At 41.8% G+C, this 21,434-nt stretch overlaps 1 protein-coding gene across 3 annotated transcripts in view; it reads right to left on the reverse strand.

The window, feature by feature from the left end:
• Positions 1-20,798, reverse strand: part of casd1 (CAS1 domain containing 1) — a 114,988-nt gene extending 94,190 nt beyond the window's left edge. Inside the window, exons 1-2 of one of the 3 annotated variants that reach the window (XM_059655157.1) lie at positions 15,436-15,605; positions 13,066-13,245 (exon numbers count right to left, since the gene is read on the reverse strand). In XM_059655157.1, the coding sequence (XP_059511140.1) occupies positions 13,066-13,245; positions 15,436-15,490 (235 nt within the window). In that variant the 5' untranslated portion in view covers positions 15,491-15,605. Of the gene's footprint in view, positions 1-13,065; positions 13,246-15,435; positions 15,606-20,584 lie in introns of those variants that run through there. The other 2 variants (XM_048554811.2, XM_059655160.1) reach the window with 2 other exon arrangements.
• Between the last annotated feature and the right edge of the window lie 636 nt (positions 20,799-21,434).

Here is a 21,434-nt window from a genome sequence, read left to right on the forward strand (position 1 = left end):
AAAATCCCACAAACAGGACTGTCCGGGCAGAGCCATTGTTTCAGCCCGATTCTGCACTCACAGAACTCATCTCTTCCTACCTTGACTCAGACTTCTCTCCCTGGTCCAATCCCTGCCCACATATATCCATGATTCCTGCAACACTTTATGCCGGTTTCAAACTTCCAGTTTGCAGGTTCCAGCCACTTCCTGTTTACCACGTAAGTGCAATCACTGTACTTGTCCATTCCCACCAAGAGGGTCTTAGGGCTCTCCACTTGAAACAGCAAAGACCCTAACCGCCCCCCTCACCACCATTCTCCTCCGCTTGGCCGAGCTCATTCTCTGCCTCAACAACTTCTCTTTTAACTCCTCTCATTTTCTTCAGGTCAAAGGGGTGGCCATGTCTTCATGGGGTACGTGGAACATTCCTTCTTCCAGTCCTATTCCAGACCCCACCCACAACTCTTTCTACGCTATATTGATGATATCATCAGTGCTGCTTCCCTCTCACATCCAGAATTGGAAAAGTTTATCGATTTCACTTCCAATTTCCTTCCTGACCTTGCTTTCACCTGGTCTATCTGACTCCTCCCTTCTTTTTCTTGACATATTTCAATTTCTGGGGAGACTGGTCATGAATATGCACTATAAACTCACTGACTCACGTAGCTACCTGGACTCCTGAGCTTTTCCAGCCATTTCTGCTTTTGTTCCTGATTTACAGCATCCACAGTTCTTTCAGTTTTTCTCTCATATTCCAACTGTCTGACTTCTATTGGTTAGCTAATTCTCTATCCATGATAAACTACTACCTCCAAATTCATAGGGTCTTAATAAGTAGCCTAACACATGGTACATTATCGAGCAGTTACTCGAGGTTAGTAAACTCCACTCCAGGGCATCTCTACAGGAGCTCCTCAGGATAGTGTCCTAGGCCCAACCATCTCCAACTATTTTAATAATCTCCTATCTGCCATAAGGTCAGAAGTGGGATGTTTGCATATGATTGCACAATGTTCAGCATTATTCATGACTCCTCAAATATTGAAGCAGTTCATGTCCAAATGTAGCAAGACCTGAACAATACTTCTTGTGTTGGCATACTCCCCTTTTGCCTGAATCAGTGCAACTCCAGACACATTAGAGAAACTTGGCCAAATCCAGAACAAAGCAGTTTGCTTGATTGACACCACATCCACAAATATCCATTTCCTCTACTATAGGTGCTCGGTAGCAGCAGTGAGCACCATCTACAAAATGCACTGCAGAAATTCAAAAGATACTTATCTCTTTCCATAACAGTCATCATTCTGATGTGGAAATATATTGCTGTTGCTGGATGAAAATCCTGCAATTCCCTCCCCAGTGGCGGTGGGTCTATCTACAGGACCTGGGCTGCAGCAGTTCACCACCACTTTCTCAAGGGCAATTAGTGATGGATAATAAATGATATCCCAGACAATGATGCCCATGTTCCACATGTGAACATTATATTTTTCGCAAGTTCCGTTTTTATTCTTTTTCCTTTTTAAAAGTGTCTTTACATTCCTTTTTAATTTCTTACTTCCACCCATACGCATTCTATATTTTCCGATCCAAGAATCCAAAATCGTTCTTTTCCTACCATACCTGTTCCACCCTGAACTGACAATGCTGCCCGACCACCTTTCCTTACTTCCTGTACTTTGAAAGCAGCGCTGTTGACAACCTGTTCCATCATTTGATGATGATCAGGAGTAGAGAAATGGGGGAAAAGTAGTTAGATTTTTCCTGATTCTGTAGACAGGATTCTGCAGGGCAATTCTTGGGCACTTTTCCAAAATTTAATGATTTTTAGAAGAATGCTACAACTGTATCTACCGATGCTTTCTATCAGGTCCACTTATTGGTCTTTAGCCCCATTGCAGTTTTTCTGTAGTGACGGTCATTTATTTCCTCTCATCTTTTTGAACCTTGGAGAATTTTGTAGTGATATTCCTTTTTCTACTGTGAAGACCAATGCAGAGGAGTTGAATAAAAATTTTGCAAATTCCTGGATCCTCATTATTTCCCCAGCCTTGTTCTTCAAGGGGATGATATTCACCTTATCCTTGTTTTTCATTTTTACACATTTAAAGAAACTTATGCTGTTCATCTTGGTATCACTTACAAATGTTCCGTGCCTATTCATGTATGTCAAGATGCCTCTCAAATGTTGCTATCCTACTCTACCACCTCCTTTGGCAGTGTACTCCTGGCATTTAGCACCCTCTGCATTAAAAAAAACTTCTCTCATCTCCTTTAAAACTTTCCCATTGAAGCAGCTGCAGACATTGGATAAACTTGGTTTGTTTTCACGCGAATGTTGGAAGTTGAGCAGCAGCTTGATAGAAGTGTACACCATCTACAAAGATGCTCTATGGCAACTCAGGTTCTTTTAACAGCACCTTGCAAACTAGCAACTTCAACCATCTAGAAGGACAAGAGCAGCTGATGGATGGGAATACCACCTGCAAATTCTCCCCCAGGCCACACACCAATGGACGTATGGAAGACTTAGAAGTATTTCAACATTGGGAGTTTAAGGAGTAAGCTAGCAAACAGTACGGTGGGTGTACCCACCCCCACGGTCTGCAATAGCTCAATGCCATCTTCTCAAGATGAATTAGGGATGGACAGTACCTACAAGTAGCAGTGTGGGGGGAATGGATGATTGCCGAGAAAAAGTTACCTCAAAACATGAAACCACTTGGAGCAGTGAACAGCTGTAACAGTTAATGTGAAGTATCGGCCAGTAGTGTAACTCTAATAAGAGAATGCAGGACTCAAAAGTCAAAATCAATCCAAATCAAACGGCAGCAGCATACCAACTGCTGTAATAACAGTTCCTACTATCTGATGCTGCTTGGCCTGCTGTGTTTAACCAGCTCTACACCGTGTTATCTCATATTCTCCAGCATCGACAGTTCCTATTATCTCCCTACCAACTGCTGTAATAAGCATTGTAAAAACAAAGATTAAAGAATTTCAAAGCTTAAACAATTAGTCTAGGCATATAGCATTAACTAAAATGCATCCACGATTAGGGCTACGGCAACTTAAGCTGTGGAAAAGAGGGGATGTTGGGGAGGGCTGGACGGAAATAGATAATAAGTACAACTATCTAAATCTTTCACTTGGAATCTATGGCGGACATTGCTCAATCACGTTCAACATTCACTTTATTCACCATCAATGCAGAGTGACAACAAAGGAATCATCTGGAAGAGGCATAGAAGGTGCAACTCACCAGGTTCTTTTAACAGTACCTTCCAAACCAATGACGTCTACCACCCAGAGCAACAAGGCAGCACATTTTTGCAACATGACCACCTGCAAGCCCACTCCAAGAAACGCACAAACTTGACTTGGAGTTATGTTGCCATTCTTCCACAATTCCATGGTTTTGACTCAGCAACTTTCTTCCCAATAGTATGTGCATGTCCCTACTGTTCTGCAACTGCAGCGAATCAAGAAGTCAGCATACCACTACCTTCTCCAGGACAATTACACATGAGAAATGAATGCTAGCCCAGTTAACCACACTTAAATCACAAAAGAAGGCAAAATAAATTCCAATACAGCAGCCACAAAGCTATTCCATTCCGAACTAAATGCTAGTTTGATTTCAAGTGCAGCTATTATGCAATGTTACAAACATGAAATATTAAACATTTGTCAGAACCATCAAATTTGCTTTCTACTCCATTTTGATGGTACAGAAAGTTACAAAAGAACATACACATTCTCTAATGATCTTAATTTGATATGCTGCCTTCAATGAGATCCTACACTGACATCCACTTGGCTTTAAGTGCAAAAAATTCTGCAGCTCCATTCAAAGAACACATAGGTGAACATATGGATTAGGAGCAGAGGTAGCCTATTTGACCCCTTGAGCATGCTGTGCCATTCAATAAGAGGGCCAGTGAACTTCCCCTCATGTCCTCATAAGAGTTGTGTATCCACAATAATTAAAATATGCAGCTGATTACTTATCTCTGCTTCTCATGGAAGCTTCTACACATTAACTGGCTGTGCTATGTTGCATTCCTATTGTAGGAAAACAAAGCATTTTATGGCATATAGAGGTTTCTGCTTTAAAAGTTACATATTTCCAAGTGGGGAGGTGACAGCCTAGTTGTGTTATCACTGGACTGTTAATCCAGACACCTAGGTAATATTCTGGGGACCCAGGTTTAATTCCCAGCACAGCAGATGGTGGACTTGGAATTCAATTTTAAAACATCTGGAATTAAGAGTCTAATGATGACCATGAGCTAATTGTCAATGGTCAGAAAAACTAATTGATTCACTAACATCCTTGAGGGAGGGAAACTGCTATCATTTCCTGGTCTGGCCTATATGTGACTCCAACCCACAATGTGGTTGACTCTATTGCCCTCTGGGCAATAAATGCAGACCTAGCCAGTGGCACCCTTGTTCTTTGAATGAATAAGGGAGGGAAAAAAAATCCCGTTTGGTTTGCGATGACATTAAATGTTATGTTTTCATCATATCCTTACATGTTGTTAAGAACTACAGCAGTGCCATTTTTCACTCTTTCTGAATTCACATGGGAGCCACTCCTCTTAATCCCAAGTTTTATGAATTACAGGCTTTTGTCTTCATTCCACATTTTTCAGCAACTGGAGTACTTTATTACAGTACCTTTGTAAATACAAACAATTGCTGTTTCTAGCTGTCAAGACTAGAGTTCAATCTCTGATGTTGGGCATATTCATTTCATCAGGAATCTAGGATTCATGCTAATGTATGGACCTGTAGATTGTAGATTCACTGAACATCATTCCTTTGTATTTGTCCTAGTTCTGTGACCTAATCCCACTACCCAGCTCTTTTTCCTCCACAGTCCTGTAAAGTTTGTGTTCAAAAAATAATTCAATTCTACCTTGAAAATCATCATTGAATTAATCTCTACCGTGTGCCCTGCCAAAGAGTGGATCCTAGCTACTCACTACCTAAAAAACCTTTTCCTTGGGTTACTTCTAGATCTTTTGCCAAGCGATTAAATTGACAACCTCTGCTTCTTAGTCTTTCCACCAGGGGGAACAGTATCTCTCTTTCTATCCTGCCTTGACATCTGATGATTATAAATATTTCTATCAAATATTTCCTCAACCATCTCTGCTCAAAAAGAGAAAGACACACTTTTGCCACTTTTCCTGAAACAGAAATCTTTCATCCCCTGAACCATACTTGTTAATATCTATTCCATCACACCCTTTAAATGTAATATCCAGAACTGCGCACCACAGTTGAGGTTAAACAAGTACTTTTATAAAAGTTCATTACTTTTGTATTCCACAGCTCTATTTACAAAGAATCCTGCAGGCCTAACTAGCCATTTTTTGAACTTGCCCTGTTGCCTTGTCACCACATTCCTCTGTTCTTCCACCTTCTTCAGAATTGCATCCTTTATTTTACATTGTCTTTCTTCATTCCCTGCAAAATTATATCACATCACATTTCGAAAAGTTCAATTTCATCTGCCACATGTCTGCCATCAGTCTCCCACTATCCTCCTAACAGTTCACTACATTTTCAAGTTTTGTATCAACTGATAATTTTGAAATTTGCCCTGCACACCAATTCTAGGACATTAAAATATAGAAGGAGCGCAGCTTTCTTCAGGAAAGCTCACTATATGCCTTCCTCCAGTCCACTAAATGACCTTTCATCACTTATAGTGTAGTAATTTATTGTTACATGTATTTATGTAAATACAATAAACCGTGTAAAAGTTCCCATAATTAATCCAGCACCATTTAATTATATAAGTTATAAAAACTGCATGCAATGTTGCGACAAATTTCACTTTTGTTCCAACCACACCACCCTGATTTCACCAGTGGCTTTCGAACACCTGCTGAGCTACCCCTAAAGCCACATCGTCACGGAGGAAACACACGGACACAGCCCCCACCACTGCTGACCAGACCCAGAAGGTCATAAATGAAAAAATGAGAAACTGTTTCTTCTTAATCAACTGTCATGCTACCACTGTCCCTTTTATCCTAAGGCTTTCACTTTTGCTGACAAGACTATCATGAGTCACTTTGGCAAACACGCTCTGATTATCCATGTATACAACCAAACTGCACTAATCAACTGTTACTTTGCCAAAATACAAAGTAGTTACCTAGTTTACCGTCAAGAAATTTTTGATTAAAGCTACAAATCACGTCTGGAACACAGCACCTAACATTTGCCTTTAAGAGTTAGAGTCTAGGCTATGTTTTTCGAATGCTTTTGGAGACTGGGGTGGGGGTGGAGTGTTCTGGTTTGGTCAATAACACATCTGATTTTGTCCCAGTGAGTTTAGCTATCAAGTTCCTTCTAAAAATATGTCAAAGATCGGAACTGCATAAGGATAGGATTGCACTGAGTTACGATGGCCTTGTTTGAGAAATAGCCTTTTATTAATTCACTGTCATAATGCACACATGAAGAATGGCAAAGATCCAGAAAAATAAAAATAAGATTTTACTGAAGAAATAAAGAGTAATCAGAAAATAGGCAAAAACCGACAATCTTGAGGCATCTGCCCAAACCAACATGCCTAATGTTTTATCCTGCAGATTCATTTTCTGATCATATTAATGCACAAACTAATTAGAATCTATGTTCCTTATCGACAAAAATAGTTAAACATAGTGAATGAACGTTATGCCACCAACACAGGTTCCAACTCATCAACACATATACTGGTATGATTTATAAATATGCTCAGACTACACAAGAAAACACTTCAAAAAAGGATACCCTCTGCTTCTGTATTAGCAAGAAATTATGCAGAAATTTCTTTTTCAAAAATTACAAGTTTTCTGAAAGACAAGTAATGTATTTAAAGAGAATATAAAGTGAGCAGGCCATAACCTACATTCCTGAAACAATACATACTAACTTCACCATGCCTTTACATGCAGGAACCTTCTTGATCATGTCCCATAAAAGTTGTGAACACCTGTTTGGACAAAGTATATTTTCAGCTGTTCATGTTTCTACAGACCAATGATTTCATTGACACTGTTGGTGTGAGACATTATTAAAACAGCTCAATTAAATTACAAGAGCTCTGAATATAAGTAGGGCAAACTGAATATTTTCTGGACAGTTCAACTTCTAAGAGAAGGAAACATCAACATGCTCCTTTTGTTTTAAACATCTTCCTACTTTTATGATACATGCCATTTGATTGCAACATGTTAATTACTTCTAGGTTTCTTGGTCCAACTAATTGTTTGGAGCCCTAAGCCACATCCAAAAGTGGCTCCCAACGAACCGAAACACCAAACATTTCTTTACAACATGCCGCCATACTCAGTGCTGTATGTATGGAATGAGCTGCCAGAAGTAGTAGTGTAGGCTGGTATAATTACATTTAAAAGACATCTGGAGGGGTATATGAAGAGGAATTGTTTAGAGGGATATGAGCCAAATGCTGACAAATTGGGGAGTGATGGCCAAGTAGTATTGTCACTGAACCATTAACCCAGAGATCCAGATATTGTTCTGGGGGCCCAGGTTCGTATCCCGCCACGCCAAATGGTAAATATCTGGAGTTAACAGTCTAATGATGACTGTGAATCTATTGTCGATTGTTGGAGAAACCCATCTGGTTCACTAATGTCCTTTACGGAAGTAAACTACCATCGTGACCCGGTCTGGCCTACATGTGGCTCCAGGCCCACAGCAATGTGGTTGGCTCTGAACTGCCCTCTGGGCGATTAGGGACAGGCAATATATTCTGTCTAGCCAGCAACACCCTCATCCCTTGAATGAATAAAATAAAATAATCTAAGAAATCTAGTTGGCATGAAAAATTGGACTGAAGGGGCTGTTTCCAGACTGCACATCTCTATGACTCTAAGAATCAGATCAGATTAGATTTACAGCTGCAATTAATTAACATGTTTAAACATTAAATGTTCCACTCCCACCTACCGAATGCATCTTCGTGATTTTACTTGAAAATACATCAGGTTTCACACATATGTTAATCACATTTAGCCGTAGAGCACCAATACTTCTTTTGACATTTCCAGTGTCACAAGCAAAATTTCCTTTAGTTAAACATTTGAAAGATCTAAACCAACCCCTTTTGGTATCAAATATGCTTTTCAGCAAAGCACCACCTTCCACAAACTGAGATAACAAGGTGTAGAGCTGGATGAACACAGGTCAAGCAGCATCAGAGGAGCAGGAAAGCTGATGTTTTGGGCCTAGACCCTTCTTCAGAAATGGTGGAGGGGAAGAAGGTTCTGAAATAAATAGGGAGAGATGAGGAGGCAAATAGAAGATGGATAAAAGGAGAAGATAGGTGGAGAGGAGACAGGCCAAAGAGGCAGGGATGGAGGTGGGGAGTTAGGGAGGGGATAGGTCACAAACTGCAAGTCAGCAAAATTTGGGATGCTTGCATGCTGAGTTACATCAAATGGTACTCACCTCACTCCGTTGTTCACTGGCCCACAAATGATCAGTCTGACAAAGCCTTGATTTTAAAATACTAATTTCCAAATTACATCCTGGCCTTGCCTCTCATTATGTCTGTGCTTTTCTCCAATCCTACAAAGCTCCAAGACCTCTATGCTACTCCAACATTGGTTTCTTGCACACCCATATATTGAATACTGTAATGCTGCCAGCTCACTTTTAGTTGCCTACACCAAACTCTTGAATGAGTTCCTTAAACCTCTTCACCTTTAGCGTACTTCTTTTAAACCTATTTGACCAAGGCTTTTGGTCTTCTGTCCTAACAGTTCACCTGTTTGGGCATATTTGCTTTATAAATGCTCCTATGAAGTATGTTGCAATGTTTCAACTACAATATAAGGTGTTATTTAAACACCCATTGTTGTTGCATTGAGATAGCCTATATTAGTTTGTTGAGAGTTTCAACGTGCTCAGACGATTGCTCACTCGCAATACCAGAGTTAAAATCACTGCAATAAAACAAGCGAAGGTACTTCTAATAATCCACTATACAACTATGAATTTGTGCAATCAGTACAATTTCTAACAAGACATTTACTAAGTAAGAGCACATTGTGTTAGAGGTCACTTCGAGATATAAAGTGAAATGGAAGTTGGAATGCTTTATGCAGAATATCAGGAACATTTTGCAATTTGAACATCAAGGCTGCAAATATCATTTGGCAATGAAATACAATGTTACATTTTGAACCTGAGAATCTTTCTAGTTAAGGAAGTTGGGCCTGTCATCAGCCCTCTGATTGGATGAGCTTTAGGGTTAAATAGCTATAACTATCAAGAACAGCAGCAAAGAAACATCTAAAGCCTTCAAATAGATAAGATAAATCTATTGCTGTGGGGAAAAAGACGAAGAAACCAAGAAAGCTTAAAAAAAATCCTAAAATAGCACTTATCAACCATGGAATTGAAGAGCAACTGTTAGCCGAGAGGAGACAGCATGTCATTGCAAAATTTTAGGGTTGAGAAAAATAATTTCTACCTTGTGATCTGCACTTTTGATCTTTGGACTTTTTGTTTAACTTGTCTGTATTCATTTTGCTATCCAAAGAATGTGTATTAAACATTTTGCCTTTTGTTTTGACTTAATCATGATTGAATGTGTGCGCATTTGGAGATTTAAGGGATATCATTTAAAGTATGTAGTATTTCTAGTTTATGACATGCTTTACAATTGCTCTTAAAGTGAATGACATTACAAGAAATAGATTTCACAAAACGTTATTTCAGTTACTGATACAACCTGGTATGAATTAATTTTGTCCTGAATGACCCTGAGCCAAGCAAATTGGTCATTTGGATGGTCTTATCAGGATTTTATTCATTTGTGTGTTTTATGATGGTTTATGGAATACTGGGAGATGATTGCCAACACACTCTTCCCAGTTGATTGTCATGACAATCATCTCTTCACCTCTCCAAAAACATGACTCCTCAGGCCAACCATTAGCTGCACACAATGCCAACATAGCTGTAGATTATACCAGCCACAGCATTTAAATACCTTCCAGGCAAAGTTCTCCATCTGGTTTTGGGGGAGTGGGGCACACAAAACTTATTCAATCATACAAATGATTCTACATAAATGAACACATTTTACAAAAATGTCATGTCTGTCCTTGGAAGCAAAAAAAAAATAGATAGCATATAAATCCATAATGGAAACATTTAAGGGGTGATTTACATCTGACCCCTCTGTACATATAATTACGGTATATCTCCAGTATTTGCAACCCGTTTATATTTCTGCATCCTCACCCTATACTAAGTCTACTTAAATAACATTTTATCCAACCATTTATATAACTTTGCAGTTTTTCTAACAGAACCTTTTCAAATATGCTTAGAGACAAAAAAACAAACAAACAAACAAACATTCTCAAGGTCTCAATCCTCGATTGGAATTCAAACAGTTTTAGATACAAATGGAAACCCTACACTTACCCTGCAGTCTTGTAGCCTGCTCCTTCCAGGAGATAATTATTTTAAAGCAGGTGTCTATAAGCAACATTGCCAGCTCTTCTACACACAATAAACAATGTGCAAATACAAATGGGCTGGAGTCATCCAGTATTCTGCCTGGAATATGCAACTTAATCCAAATCAGTTGTCTCAAACTGGAGGAAGGCAAGTCCGCAAGTCCATAACAGAAAACATTACCAGCATAGTAGTATTTCATGCATAACTTTTAAAGCCACACAAAATTCAGAGATGCTAACATTCACCACAGTTCAGACAACTCAAACTCACAAGCTTCTCTCCCAAGGGATGAAAGTCGTACTCCAAAATTTGAGCATACTAGGCTTACATCTCAGTCATAATACTGCCCCTCCAAAGATGATCACCCTCCCAAGTGATCCATCAGGAGCTCCTCGCTCTTGGTAGCGGCACTAATGGCAACAAGGATGGGAGGTAGGCTTGGCAGATAGGTGACAAAGCAAGGTTTATAACGTTGTCAGCAGCATCTCTGCCCTACCTTCCAGATTCACTGGCAGAACTGAACAAACACTCGTTTTCTTTTTAAACCTGATTCAAGAATTAGCCAAAGCAGCTACAAAACAAATCCAGTATTTTACAAGTGGCTGGCTAGGCCATTTAAAAGGTTAGTTAAAAATCAACCTCGTTGCTGTGGTTCTGGTGTCACACACAGGCCACACCTGGCAAGAAATGCATATTTCTTTCCCTAAATGATTCAACTTTTTTTTATTGACAATCAATAATCACTGTACAGTTGAGGAGATACCTTTAGTTGTAGACATTATTGAATTCAAATTTCACCATATGCTTGGGTGGTATTCAATCTGTTCCCAGAACATTAGCTTGAAGCTCTGGATTACTAGTTGCCTGACATTACTAACACACCTGACTTGAAGGGTGATAGATATGATAGGTGCTAAATAATGACAGACAGATTTGGTTTAGTACGGTAACATGAACCAAAATAGTGAAAAATATTGTATTGCAGGCTGTTCATCAAATCATACCTTACCTAAGTACATAAGGGTAATAAAACAGAATGCAGAATTTAGTACACCAGCTACAAAGAAGGTGTAGAGAAAAATCAACTCTAATGTATGAGAGGTTTGTTCATAAGTCTGATAACTACTGTTCTTGAATCTGGTGGTAAGCATTTTCACACTTCTGTGTCTACTGCCCAATCGAAGAGGTGAAACAGAGTATAAGCTGGTTGGAAAAGTTCTTTGATTATGTTAGCTACATTCCTGAAGCAGCAGGAAGTACAGATGGAATCAACAAAAGGCAGGCTGGCTTACAGGATAGACTGAGCTGCATTCACAACTCACTAAGGTCTCGCAATCTTGGGCACACCAGGAGCCAAACCAAGGTGTGATGCTTCCGGATAGGATGCTTTCGATGGAGCTTCTATAAAAATTGATAGGAGTCATTGCAGACATGCTGAAATTCCTTGACCTTCAGGGCAATTTTGAGGTGTTGGGTGTGCTTTCTTGACTGTCACATCAATGTAGATGGACCACGATAGATCGGTCAGTGGTCAGGGGAGGACTGCTAATAGTAAAGATTTTGAGGTAAAAGGTGAAGCTTTAGCTTTTCCAATATTATCTGCAGGAATTAAGTCTTTGCCCACGTCTCACGTAAGATCACCGTGAGACGGTGGAGCAGCTGACCTGGAGTGGTACGCAACGTAACTCAGTGGCACATGGTTGAAACTGGCTCCGTGTCTGTGGACGACGTTACTCGGTGTCAGCCTCCAGATGAGGAGAAACAAGGCGACAGGGATGGATCTTCACGGTCTCAAGAGGAATTGATGGAGGGACAAAAGGAAACTACCGCTAGAAATTATTTTCGGGTACACAAAAGACGAAGCTGTATAATCCTGCTGAAACAGTGTTTAACACTTCTTTGGCTTGCTTCATTCTTAACTCTACTTTTCACCCTTACGGCGTCGCCATTTGAACATTTAACCAAGTGATATACATGGGAGGCCATGTGGCCAAACTACAATCTACTGGTACAAACTAAATGTTGAGTGTAATAGACCGGAATATGCTTTTGATCAACGTAGTATTTCTGAGAAAGATTTCAAAGAACCAGTGTATGTTTTCGCCTGCCTGAACAGCCTTTGATGGAGTAACCGGGCTCCGCAGCTCTTGTTTCGTTATCACATATCCGCGGCTGTAATTCTGGATGTTTGGGTTTTCTGCTCCAAATACAAAAGAAAGACTGAGGGAGCGGGGTGGGGGGAGTGGATACCTCGTCTCCACATAACGAAACACAAAAGGCGGCAGCGACTGAAAACACTGCTGACAATTTGCAGCATGACCACCGATGCCCGACTCTGCATTGAATGCATAGAGGCTGCTCTGAGCGCAGTGTTTATAGCTCGTTTCTTTCAGCCTAGGCGCAAAAACACCGCTTGGTCCCTGGCCCAGCCACGGTGGTCCCTGTCTCGGCTCTAAGTCTGTCGCCAGGCCTGACCCGGCAGACACTAAGCTGAATGTCAGAGACAAATGCAGCGCTGGCCCCCCACCACTGAGCCCATGCTACCCGCCCAGTGCCGTTTCATTGCTTTACCTCCATAGCTCCGGTGAATCCCATGACCAACGGTTAAGACGAGCACAAAGCTGATGGCGAGAAGCTTGGCATTCCTGATGTTGAAGTGTTGATTAATTTCCCGACTGCCCATCGCGTAGGCCTGCGCCGCCATCTTGGCTCCCCCATGACAACTGAATGAGAATCGATCGCGCAAACCACCTAGTACCAGAGACACATGAAGGCGGGGCCACAGCTCCGTGGGGGAGGGGCAAAGCCCGGCCCGGGTGGAGGGTGAGGACGGGGGCAGTACAGCCGGGAGGGGGAGGAGGCAGAACTACAGCCTCCTTGTTGGGGTTGGGGTTTGGCGTATTGACAAGGGGTTTGTTCTGGTAGGGAGACAGGTGCAAAGGGAGGGGCGGGGTCAAGCCTACAGGGAGGGGCTACGGGGCGTCTAATATGTGTGGTCGTCGCGCGGAATGAGGGCGGGACTCGAGAGGAGTTGGCATTGAAGACACGAGTGCGGGTGATCCACTGGTATGAAGTGGATTTAAGAATAACAGGTGGAGCGTAATGCTGGGGGCATATTACTGAGAACAACAGAATCAAGTGGTGGGGATTTTGCAGCAACGCAAGGAATACTTAATAGGGGAATACGTCTTACTGCATCATTGTAAGCTGCTAGAAGAGGACCCAAGACCTCCTACTGCAACATGGAGGGTCTGCCAGCCATCCGAGCAAAAGGGGAGCATTAAGGAGTGTGGAGTTGGAGGAGCACAGCAGATCAGGCAGTATCAGAGGAGCAGGAAAGCTGACGTTTCGGGTCGGGACCCTTCTTCAGAAATGTCAGCTTTCCTGCTCCTCTATGCTGCCTGGCCTGCTGTGTTCCTCCAGCTGCACCAGGATAGCACTGTGTTATCTCTGGCTCCAGTATCGGCAGTTTTTTTACTATCTGATTAAAGAGTGAACGGAGATAGTAAAATATGGAGCTAGGCCATACTGTAACAGTGGGAGGGTGGAGTATAGAGCGTCAAGTCAGGGCCAAAGTGCACCATTGAAGGTGGTACAAGTGTGAAGTCATTACACTAGCGAAGCTGGTAGAGGATGAAGGCATTGCACCAGTAAGGGCGACAGAGTGTAAAGCTTAAAGCCAACTGTACAAATGTATGTGGTACAGTATGGAATTGGGCCACACTGCACCAGTGAGTGTAGTAAACTGTGAAGCCTGTGCCAGTAAAGGCTGTAGAGTGTGGAGCCAGAGCTGTACTGCAATAGTAGAGGTAGAGTGCAATGCTGAGAGCCAAAGGTAGCAGTATGAGTGATAGAGATGGCCAGCAGGGATATATCCAATCGTAGAAAAGCCACACCCTTCAGAGATAAGAGATAATGGGAACTGCAGATGCTGGAGAATTCCAAGATAATAAAATGTGAGGCTGGATGAACACAGCAGGCCAAGCAGCATCTCAGGAGCACAAAAGCTGACGTTTCGGGCCTAGACCCTTCATCAGTGAGGGGGATGGGGAGAGGGAACTGGAATAAATAGGGAGAGAGGGGGAGGCGGACCGAAGATGGAGAATAAAGAAGATAGGTGGAGAGAGTGTAGGTGGGGAGGTAGGGAGGGGATAGGTCAGTCCAGGGAAGACGGACAGGTCAAGGAGGTGGGATGAGGTTAGTAGGTAGCTGGGGGTACGGCTTGGGGTGGGAGGAAGGGATGGGTGAGAGGAAGAACAGGTTAGGGAGGCAGAGACAGGTTGGACTGGTTTTGGGATGCAGTGGGTGGGGGGGGGGAGAGCTGGGCTGGTTGTGTGGTGCAGTGGGGGGAGGGGACGAACTGGGCTGGTTTAGGGATGCAGTAGGGGAAGGGGAGATTTTGAAACTGGTGAAGTCCACATTGATACCCTTCAGAGATAAGACATGTTAGAGGATGTCAGAATTAAAAATAGACAAAGTCCTGGATAAATTCAGCAGGTTTGGCATCATCTGTTTGGAGAGAATCAAAGTTCATGTTTTGTTATCAATATGACGTATTCACAATTGGCCCTTGACAAGATATAAAGGAAGATAGTGATGATGAAACCAATAAAAAAGAGTAAAGAGGTGGTACACTGCCCACACAGTTGGGAGACAGGGAAAGAAATATGAAAAATTGTAATGCATAGGCCAGACATGACACTCTTCCAGTTATTAAAAACACAGCAGAGCTCATTGACAGGAGACAGATTTCACAACAATGAGAAACAGAGCCAAACACTGACAGTGGAAATATATACATTTGAAATAAATAACCTATTAATGTTTTAGATTTGAAATTATCAGACCTGATAGTTGCTGTTGAAATAAATCATTCCAAACTGATCTAATTTTAAAACTGAGCAAAACAAAAAAGATCAGCTTCACCGTAATAACTGTTACCTCTGTCGGGCAGTGATGTTGTTTCTGTTGGCAGATTGCTAGATTTCTGATCCATTTGTGTCTCTGACAAGATTACAGGTAAAGAGATTGCAGCAGGTATATTCACAGGTGTGCATGATATGAGGCTTCCTATCACTTCCTCCTCAAGATGGTTTCTGCTTATGTGGCACTTCCTGTGTTACCTTAAAGGGAGACTGCCACGCAATACTCAATGAGGCAGTGTCTCTGTTATGGTTTCAATTTATAGTAAAATGTGCAAAAAGTCAACCAAGAAAAGCAAATACACTTTTAGAGGGGGATGTTGTCATTGTCTACATAATAAAGTTGTATCATGACATTACGCAATTATTGTGACAATGATTGGCATGAAACAGTCTTCACAATTCAAAATTTGTTCAAAGATCACAAGGGAAAATAATAAAAGAAAGAGCAGGACAGTTGGATTAGCCTTGGATTGTTGTTGTGAAAAGTTGGAACATAAAATACTGAAGAAATGGACCACAGAAAAAAATAACCAGGATATTGCCAGGAGTGGAGGATTTGAGTTATAAGGAAAGGCTGGATAGGCTGGGACTTTTTTCACTGGAGCTTAGAAAGTGGTGGGATGACCTTACAGTGGTTTATAAAATCATGAGGAGCAGAGATAAGGTGAATAGCAAAGGCCTTTTCCTGAGGATGGGTGAGTCCAAAACTAGGAGATACATTTTTAAGGTGAGAGAAGAAAAATTTAAAAGGAATCTGAGGGCCAAATTTTCACACAGAGGGTGGTTCGTATATGGAAACAACTGTCAGAGCAAGTGGAAGCTGAAGGTACAATTACAACATTTGGACAGGTACATGAATAGGAAATGTCTGAAGGGATATGTGCCAAACACAGGCAAATGGGACTAGTTTAATTTGGGAAACTTTGTTGACATGGATGAGTTGGACTGAAGGTTCTGTTTCCTTGCTGCATGATTCTCTGACTTTGTTTTCTGTATGCCACTCTTTAAGAAGAATATGAATGCATTGGAGAGATTGCAGAAGAAGTTTACAAAAATGCTTCTGGTAATAATAAACTTCAGTTATGAGAAAAAAATCAAGAAGTTGAACTGCTTTCTTTGGAGAGGAGATGACAAAGTGGAGATCTAATAGATTATTTCAAAATCGAGTGTCCAAACAGAGTGGATACAGGGCCTGAGGAAGGGTCACCGGACCCGAAGCATTAACTCTTTTTTTTCCTCCACAGATGCTACCAGACTTGCTGAGCTTTTCCAGCAACTTTGTTTTTGGTCCAGCATACAGAGTGGAAACAGAATTTCCACTTGTAAAAGGGTCAAAAACTGAGGAGCATTTGTGAGACCACATCCAAATACGATGTGCAGGTTTGCTTTCCTCATTTAAAGAAGGATGTAAAAGTATTGGAGGTGGTTCAGAGCTGGTTTACTTGATTCATACAATGGATGTGAATTCTAAAAAGTACCCATTTAATCTATTAAAATTATATTGGTTAACCATTCAAAAGTGAATAGGTCTGTGTACCAAAAGTGAAATACTGATATTCTTTAATTCAGTCAAATTGTTATGGGATGAGGTAAGTGCGTAAAGTGGTTAGGTGAGTGGTCATGATGGTGGAGAAAGAGTTGGGTTAGGGTGTGAAGGGGTCAAACTATGGGTCAGGTCTGTTGTGGGGAGTATGTGGGGTAAGCGTAAATAGAAGTAAAGTTGAAGTGTAATGTTTAGGTTGGGTAGAATGACAGTATACAGGATGAATAGGGTGGGTTGGAGAGTGGTCACATCAGGAAGCACATTGTCCAAACTGGAAATATATTCTGAAGAAGGGTCACTGAACCCAACCGTTAAGCCTGCTTTTTTTCCATAGATGCTGCCAGACCGGCTTCATTTTTCTAGCAATTTCTGTTTTGTGTTGGAAATATATCACCAATTCTTTTTCACTGGGACAAAATCATGGAGTTTTCTCCCAAATAGTACTGGCAGGTCTTCAGCACAGTATCATATTTCAATATGTGGATTCACCAGCACCACCTTGAGGACCTTCAGTAATGGACAATAATTTACTGACCTTGCCAATTGTGCCTACACTCTTGCAGAGTTTTAAAGTAGAGCAAATTTTGATGTATTTTTGAAATGATTATGTATCTTTTGCCTGGACCAATAAGGTAAAACTTTTATGATCTCAGATATTTTATAGCTAATGAATTGTCATCACTGGTTTGTAAATACTCAGCAGCCAATTGGCAGACAGCAAGTTCTAACAAGTAACAAGAGAATTTAACAATTTAATCTATTTAACATAGATTGTTGTTTGGGGGATAAAACATTTTGCGGGAGACCCTCTAACCTTCAAATAGTGTCATAACAGCATCTGTGTCCATTTGAAAGTGGAAACTCAGTCTGTTTATTGTCTCACCTGAATGATGGCCCCTCTGCCTGATAAAAGTATATAAAATTGAGAAGCATGGATGAGGTGGATAGTCGGACTTTCTTTCCTAAGATGGAGAAAAGTCAAATACTAGGGCACATAGGTTTAAGGTGAGAGGGCATAAGTTTAAAGGAGATGTACAAAGGACGTTTGTTACACACACAATTGTAGCTGCCTGGAAGGCACTGCCGGGGAGGTGATAGAAGCAGAAATGATCGCACTATTTAAATGGAATTTAGATACATGAAGAGGCAGAGAATAGAGGGATACAGACCATGTGCAGACAAATGGAGTTAGTTTAGAGTAGCATCACGGTAGGCACAAATGTGGTGGGCTGATGGGCCTGTCCCTGTGCTGTACTGTTCTATATTCTGTTACTCATGCCTTTCCAGTTTCACGCATTGTTTTCGGTGTTGATTCTAATAGGCTTGTTCAGTTCAACAACAACACCCCCTTGAGGTTTTCTCCTCCCCCCCCGACCTTCCACCAATAATGCAAATTGTAGAAGCTTTGATTAGCAGTGATATTGGTTGCAAGCAAATGAAAATGTGTTTATGGTTTGAATCTAACAAAGTGGCAATATGTGCAGATTTGGCAGTTATAGGAGGATCCAAGATAACAAAGTGTGCAGCTGGACGAACACAGCAGGCCAAGCAGCATCTTAGGAGCACAAAAGCTGATGTTTCGGACCTAGACCCTTCATCAGAGAGCATATACGAGGATCATTTGGTTCTGTGCATGTGCTGTACCAGAGAGCTTCAAAGAACAGCCTTAAAATCAGCAACCCTTCCTCCTTCAATAGGAGTTTTGATTCAAAAGTGAGTTCAGAGAAGGCTGTTCCAAATTAGATAAATATTTGGAATTTAAAACAAGTGTTCAGCAGAATGGCATTCGCTGCATGTTTTACAGTGGAAAGCAATGGCATGATATTTTCAATTAGTTGCTATTGCTTATCTTATAGTTGAAGCATTTGTGCAGCAGCTTATATTGTTACAGAGCTATCTGAAAGCGCAGTTGTCACAGCCAATCTTTGCTCGTTGAGTCTTTTCAGCATGCCACATGCTAAATTCCAGAGTCTTACAAAAACAGGATTAGCTGGTTTTGTTCAACCTTAAGTTTTCTTTTGAAGGCATTTGTCTCCACAGTGTTCTGATGGAAATGTGCAACTAGTCTGTTTGCAGGCACAATGGTACAATCCATACCATATGAAGAAAAGCCATTGTTTATGGCTAGCTGCAAAGTATGTAAAAACACAGTTGACAGATTCCGATGTAACATATTGCCATGTGTTCACAAGCATAATGTGGCTTGCTTCATTACGTCTAAATGCCAAAGCATGGCCTGCCAGGCCACATCTTTCCACTTTAACGTTTAACTTATCAACCAAATTTTCTGCTGTATGTCATTCTGCTATCGTTTCTAAAACTGCAGATCCAAGCTCTCGATTTCCAATATAATGGAAAGTATAGCTTTCTGTAGTTAATGCTGTCCTGCAGTCGATGATGAAAGCCTCAACGGAGTGTTCCAATTTATATTGTAAAGATTTCACACAGAGATCAATAACTTCTCTAGATACGAGTTTACTGTCTCTCTCAAAAGCATGCGGCATTCAAGTTCTAAAAAACTTACCAATACATGAAAACCTGAGATAACAATATGTGGAGCTGGATGAACACAGTAGGCCAAGCAGCATCTTAGCAGCATAAGAGCTGACTCTTCACGCCTCCCGAAACGTCAGCTTTTGCGCTCCTAAGATGCTGCTTGGCCTGATGTGTTCATCCAGCTTTGTTATCTCGGATTCTGCAGCATCTGCAGTTCCCATTATCTCTAATGCATGAAAACCCGTTGCCTTAGCCGACACTCTAAAGGCAGCATAACTACAGTGATCATAGTGCACAAAACAATATAATAGCCTTTATTGTCACGTGCACCCAAGTGCGTGCAGTGAATAGTTTGTAATGTCACCTCTTGGTGCCATCTGAGATCAGGGTACCTAACAGATACTTCCGGTGTTGTTGCAGAATTGAAATAGTAAAAAGAGACTAGCACGGCAATATAGAGTTCAAAAGCCAGAAATGAAAATAAAAAGAGTGTCTTCAAAGTAATCAAGTTATGCTGCTTTTCTCATTGAGTCCATGCCCACTGGGCTTCAGAACATGAGGCCATGCTGTCTCTTGTGCTGGCCTCCGTCCAGGACTCCCCCTGGCTGGCCTGACCTCACTGATCTCGCTTCGGGCTCTGACTCAGCGCCCAGCTCATCCTGCGTTCACTCTGCTCCCATTCCAGGCTCCAGCTAATCTCCCAGCTCGGCCCACGCTCATCTGCTCCCGCTCCGGGCTCCGGCTCAGCTCCCAGCTCGGCCTGCGCTCAATCTGCGCCTGCCCCAGGCTCCAGCTCATCTCCCAGCTTGGCCCGCGCTCATCTGCTCCTGCTCTGGGCTCTGGCTTATCTCCCAGCTCGGCCTATGCTCATGTGCTCCCGCTCCGGGCTCCGGCTCAGCTCCCGCTTGGCCCGCGCTCACTTTGCTCCTGCGCCAGGCTCCGGCTCAGCTCCCAACTTGACCCGTGCTCGCTCTGTTCCAGGTCTGGCTCAGACCCTAGCTTGGCCTGCGCTCACTGTGCTCACGCTCCAGCCACAACTTGCTTCTGGGACTCTGCCCGTACTTGCCCTGCTGCCACTTCAGATGCAACTCGCTTCCAGGGCTCAGCCCCTCCAGCCGCAACTCACCTCTGTGCCAGTCTTGTCTCAGACTCGGTTGTCCATTCCCTCCAGGTAGGGTACCATTAGACGATAAAAGTTGGTGGGGTTGTGGGCTAAGAAAAACTGCAGCAACAGGTAAAAAATGAAAGAAAACGAAGAGGAAATGGAGCTGGCGAACAGGGGATCTCTAGATAGAGGGCATTACTCTGCTGCTGTCTTAACCACCGACTCAGTTTATTGACGTTGCATTTTCTTGAACTGCTAGAAACACATTCTGCTCGCTTTGTTTTTTTTTTCTCTCAGTTTCACGTGAAATAGAAGGATGTTTGAACTTTAAATAGTTCAGCCTTGCACCAGTGCAATTTACACACCTAAGCACTACACAGTTTATATTTAACAGTCGTTTCCCCCTTGTTGTCAAATGATTCCAGACACAACTCATTTCAATTGCTCCGTTTTGAGAACACGGTTATACTTCTGACAGTAGAAAAATTGCTTCCTAAAGGTATGGTAATCCAGGTGATCCAGGTTAGTATTGCTGTGTATTTTTTAAAGTGGTATTATAATGTCAGAAAATTACTTCACCAATCTGTGTTAAACATTAACTACAATACATTAATGAAAAGATCAATACTTCTTGATTAACTGTTTAACCATTTATTACTTTACGCAATTAATTGATTACTGAAAAGAATAGCCTGTCTTCCAAGGATATGCTGGGTAGGCGGAGTTTGTTTTCCTTGGGTTTAGTAAAGAGAGGGCTGACTTGATTGATATGTGTATGGTCCTGAATCATCTTTATAGGACAGAGGTGAGAACTTTTTTCTCCCCTAGTGGGTTGTGTGTTTTGGAACTCTCATCCCTCTGAAGGTGGTGG

This window comes from Stegostoma tigrinum, chromosome 2 (assembly GCF_030684315.1).
Source record: "Stegostoma tigrinum isolate sSteTig4 chromosome 2, sSteTig4.hap1, whole genome shotgun sequence".
Lineage (NCBI taxonomy): Eukaryota > Metazoa > Chordata > Chondrichthyes > Orectolobiformes > Stegostomatidae > Stegostoma > Stegostoma tigrinum.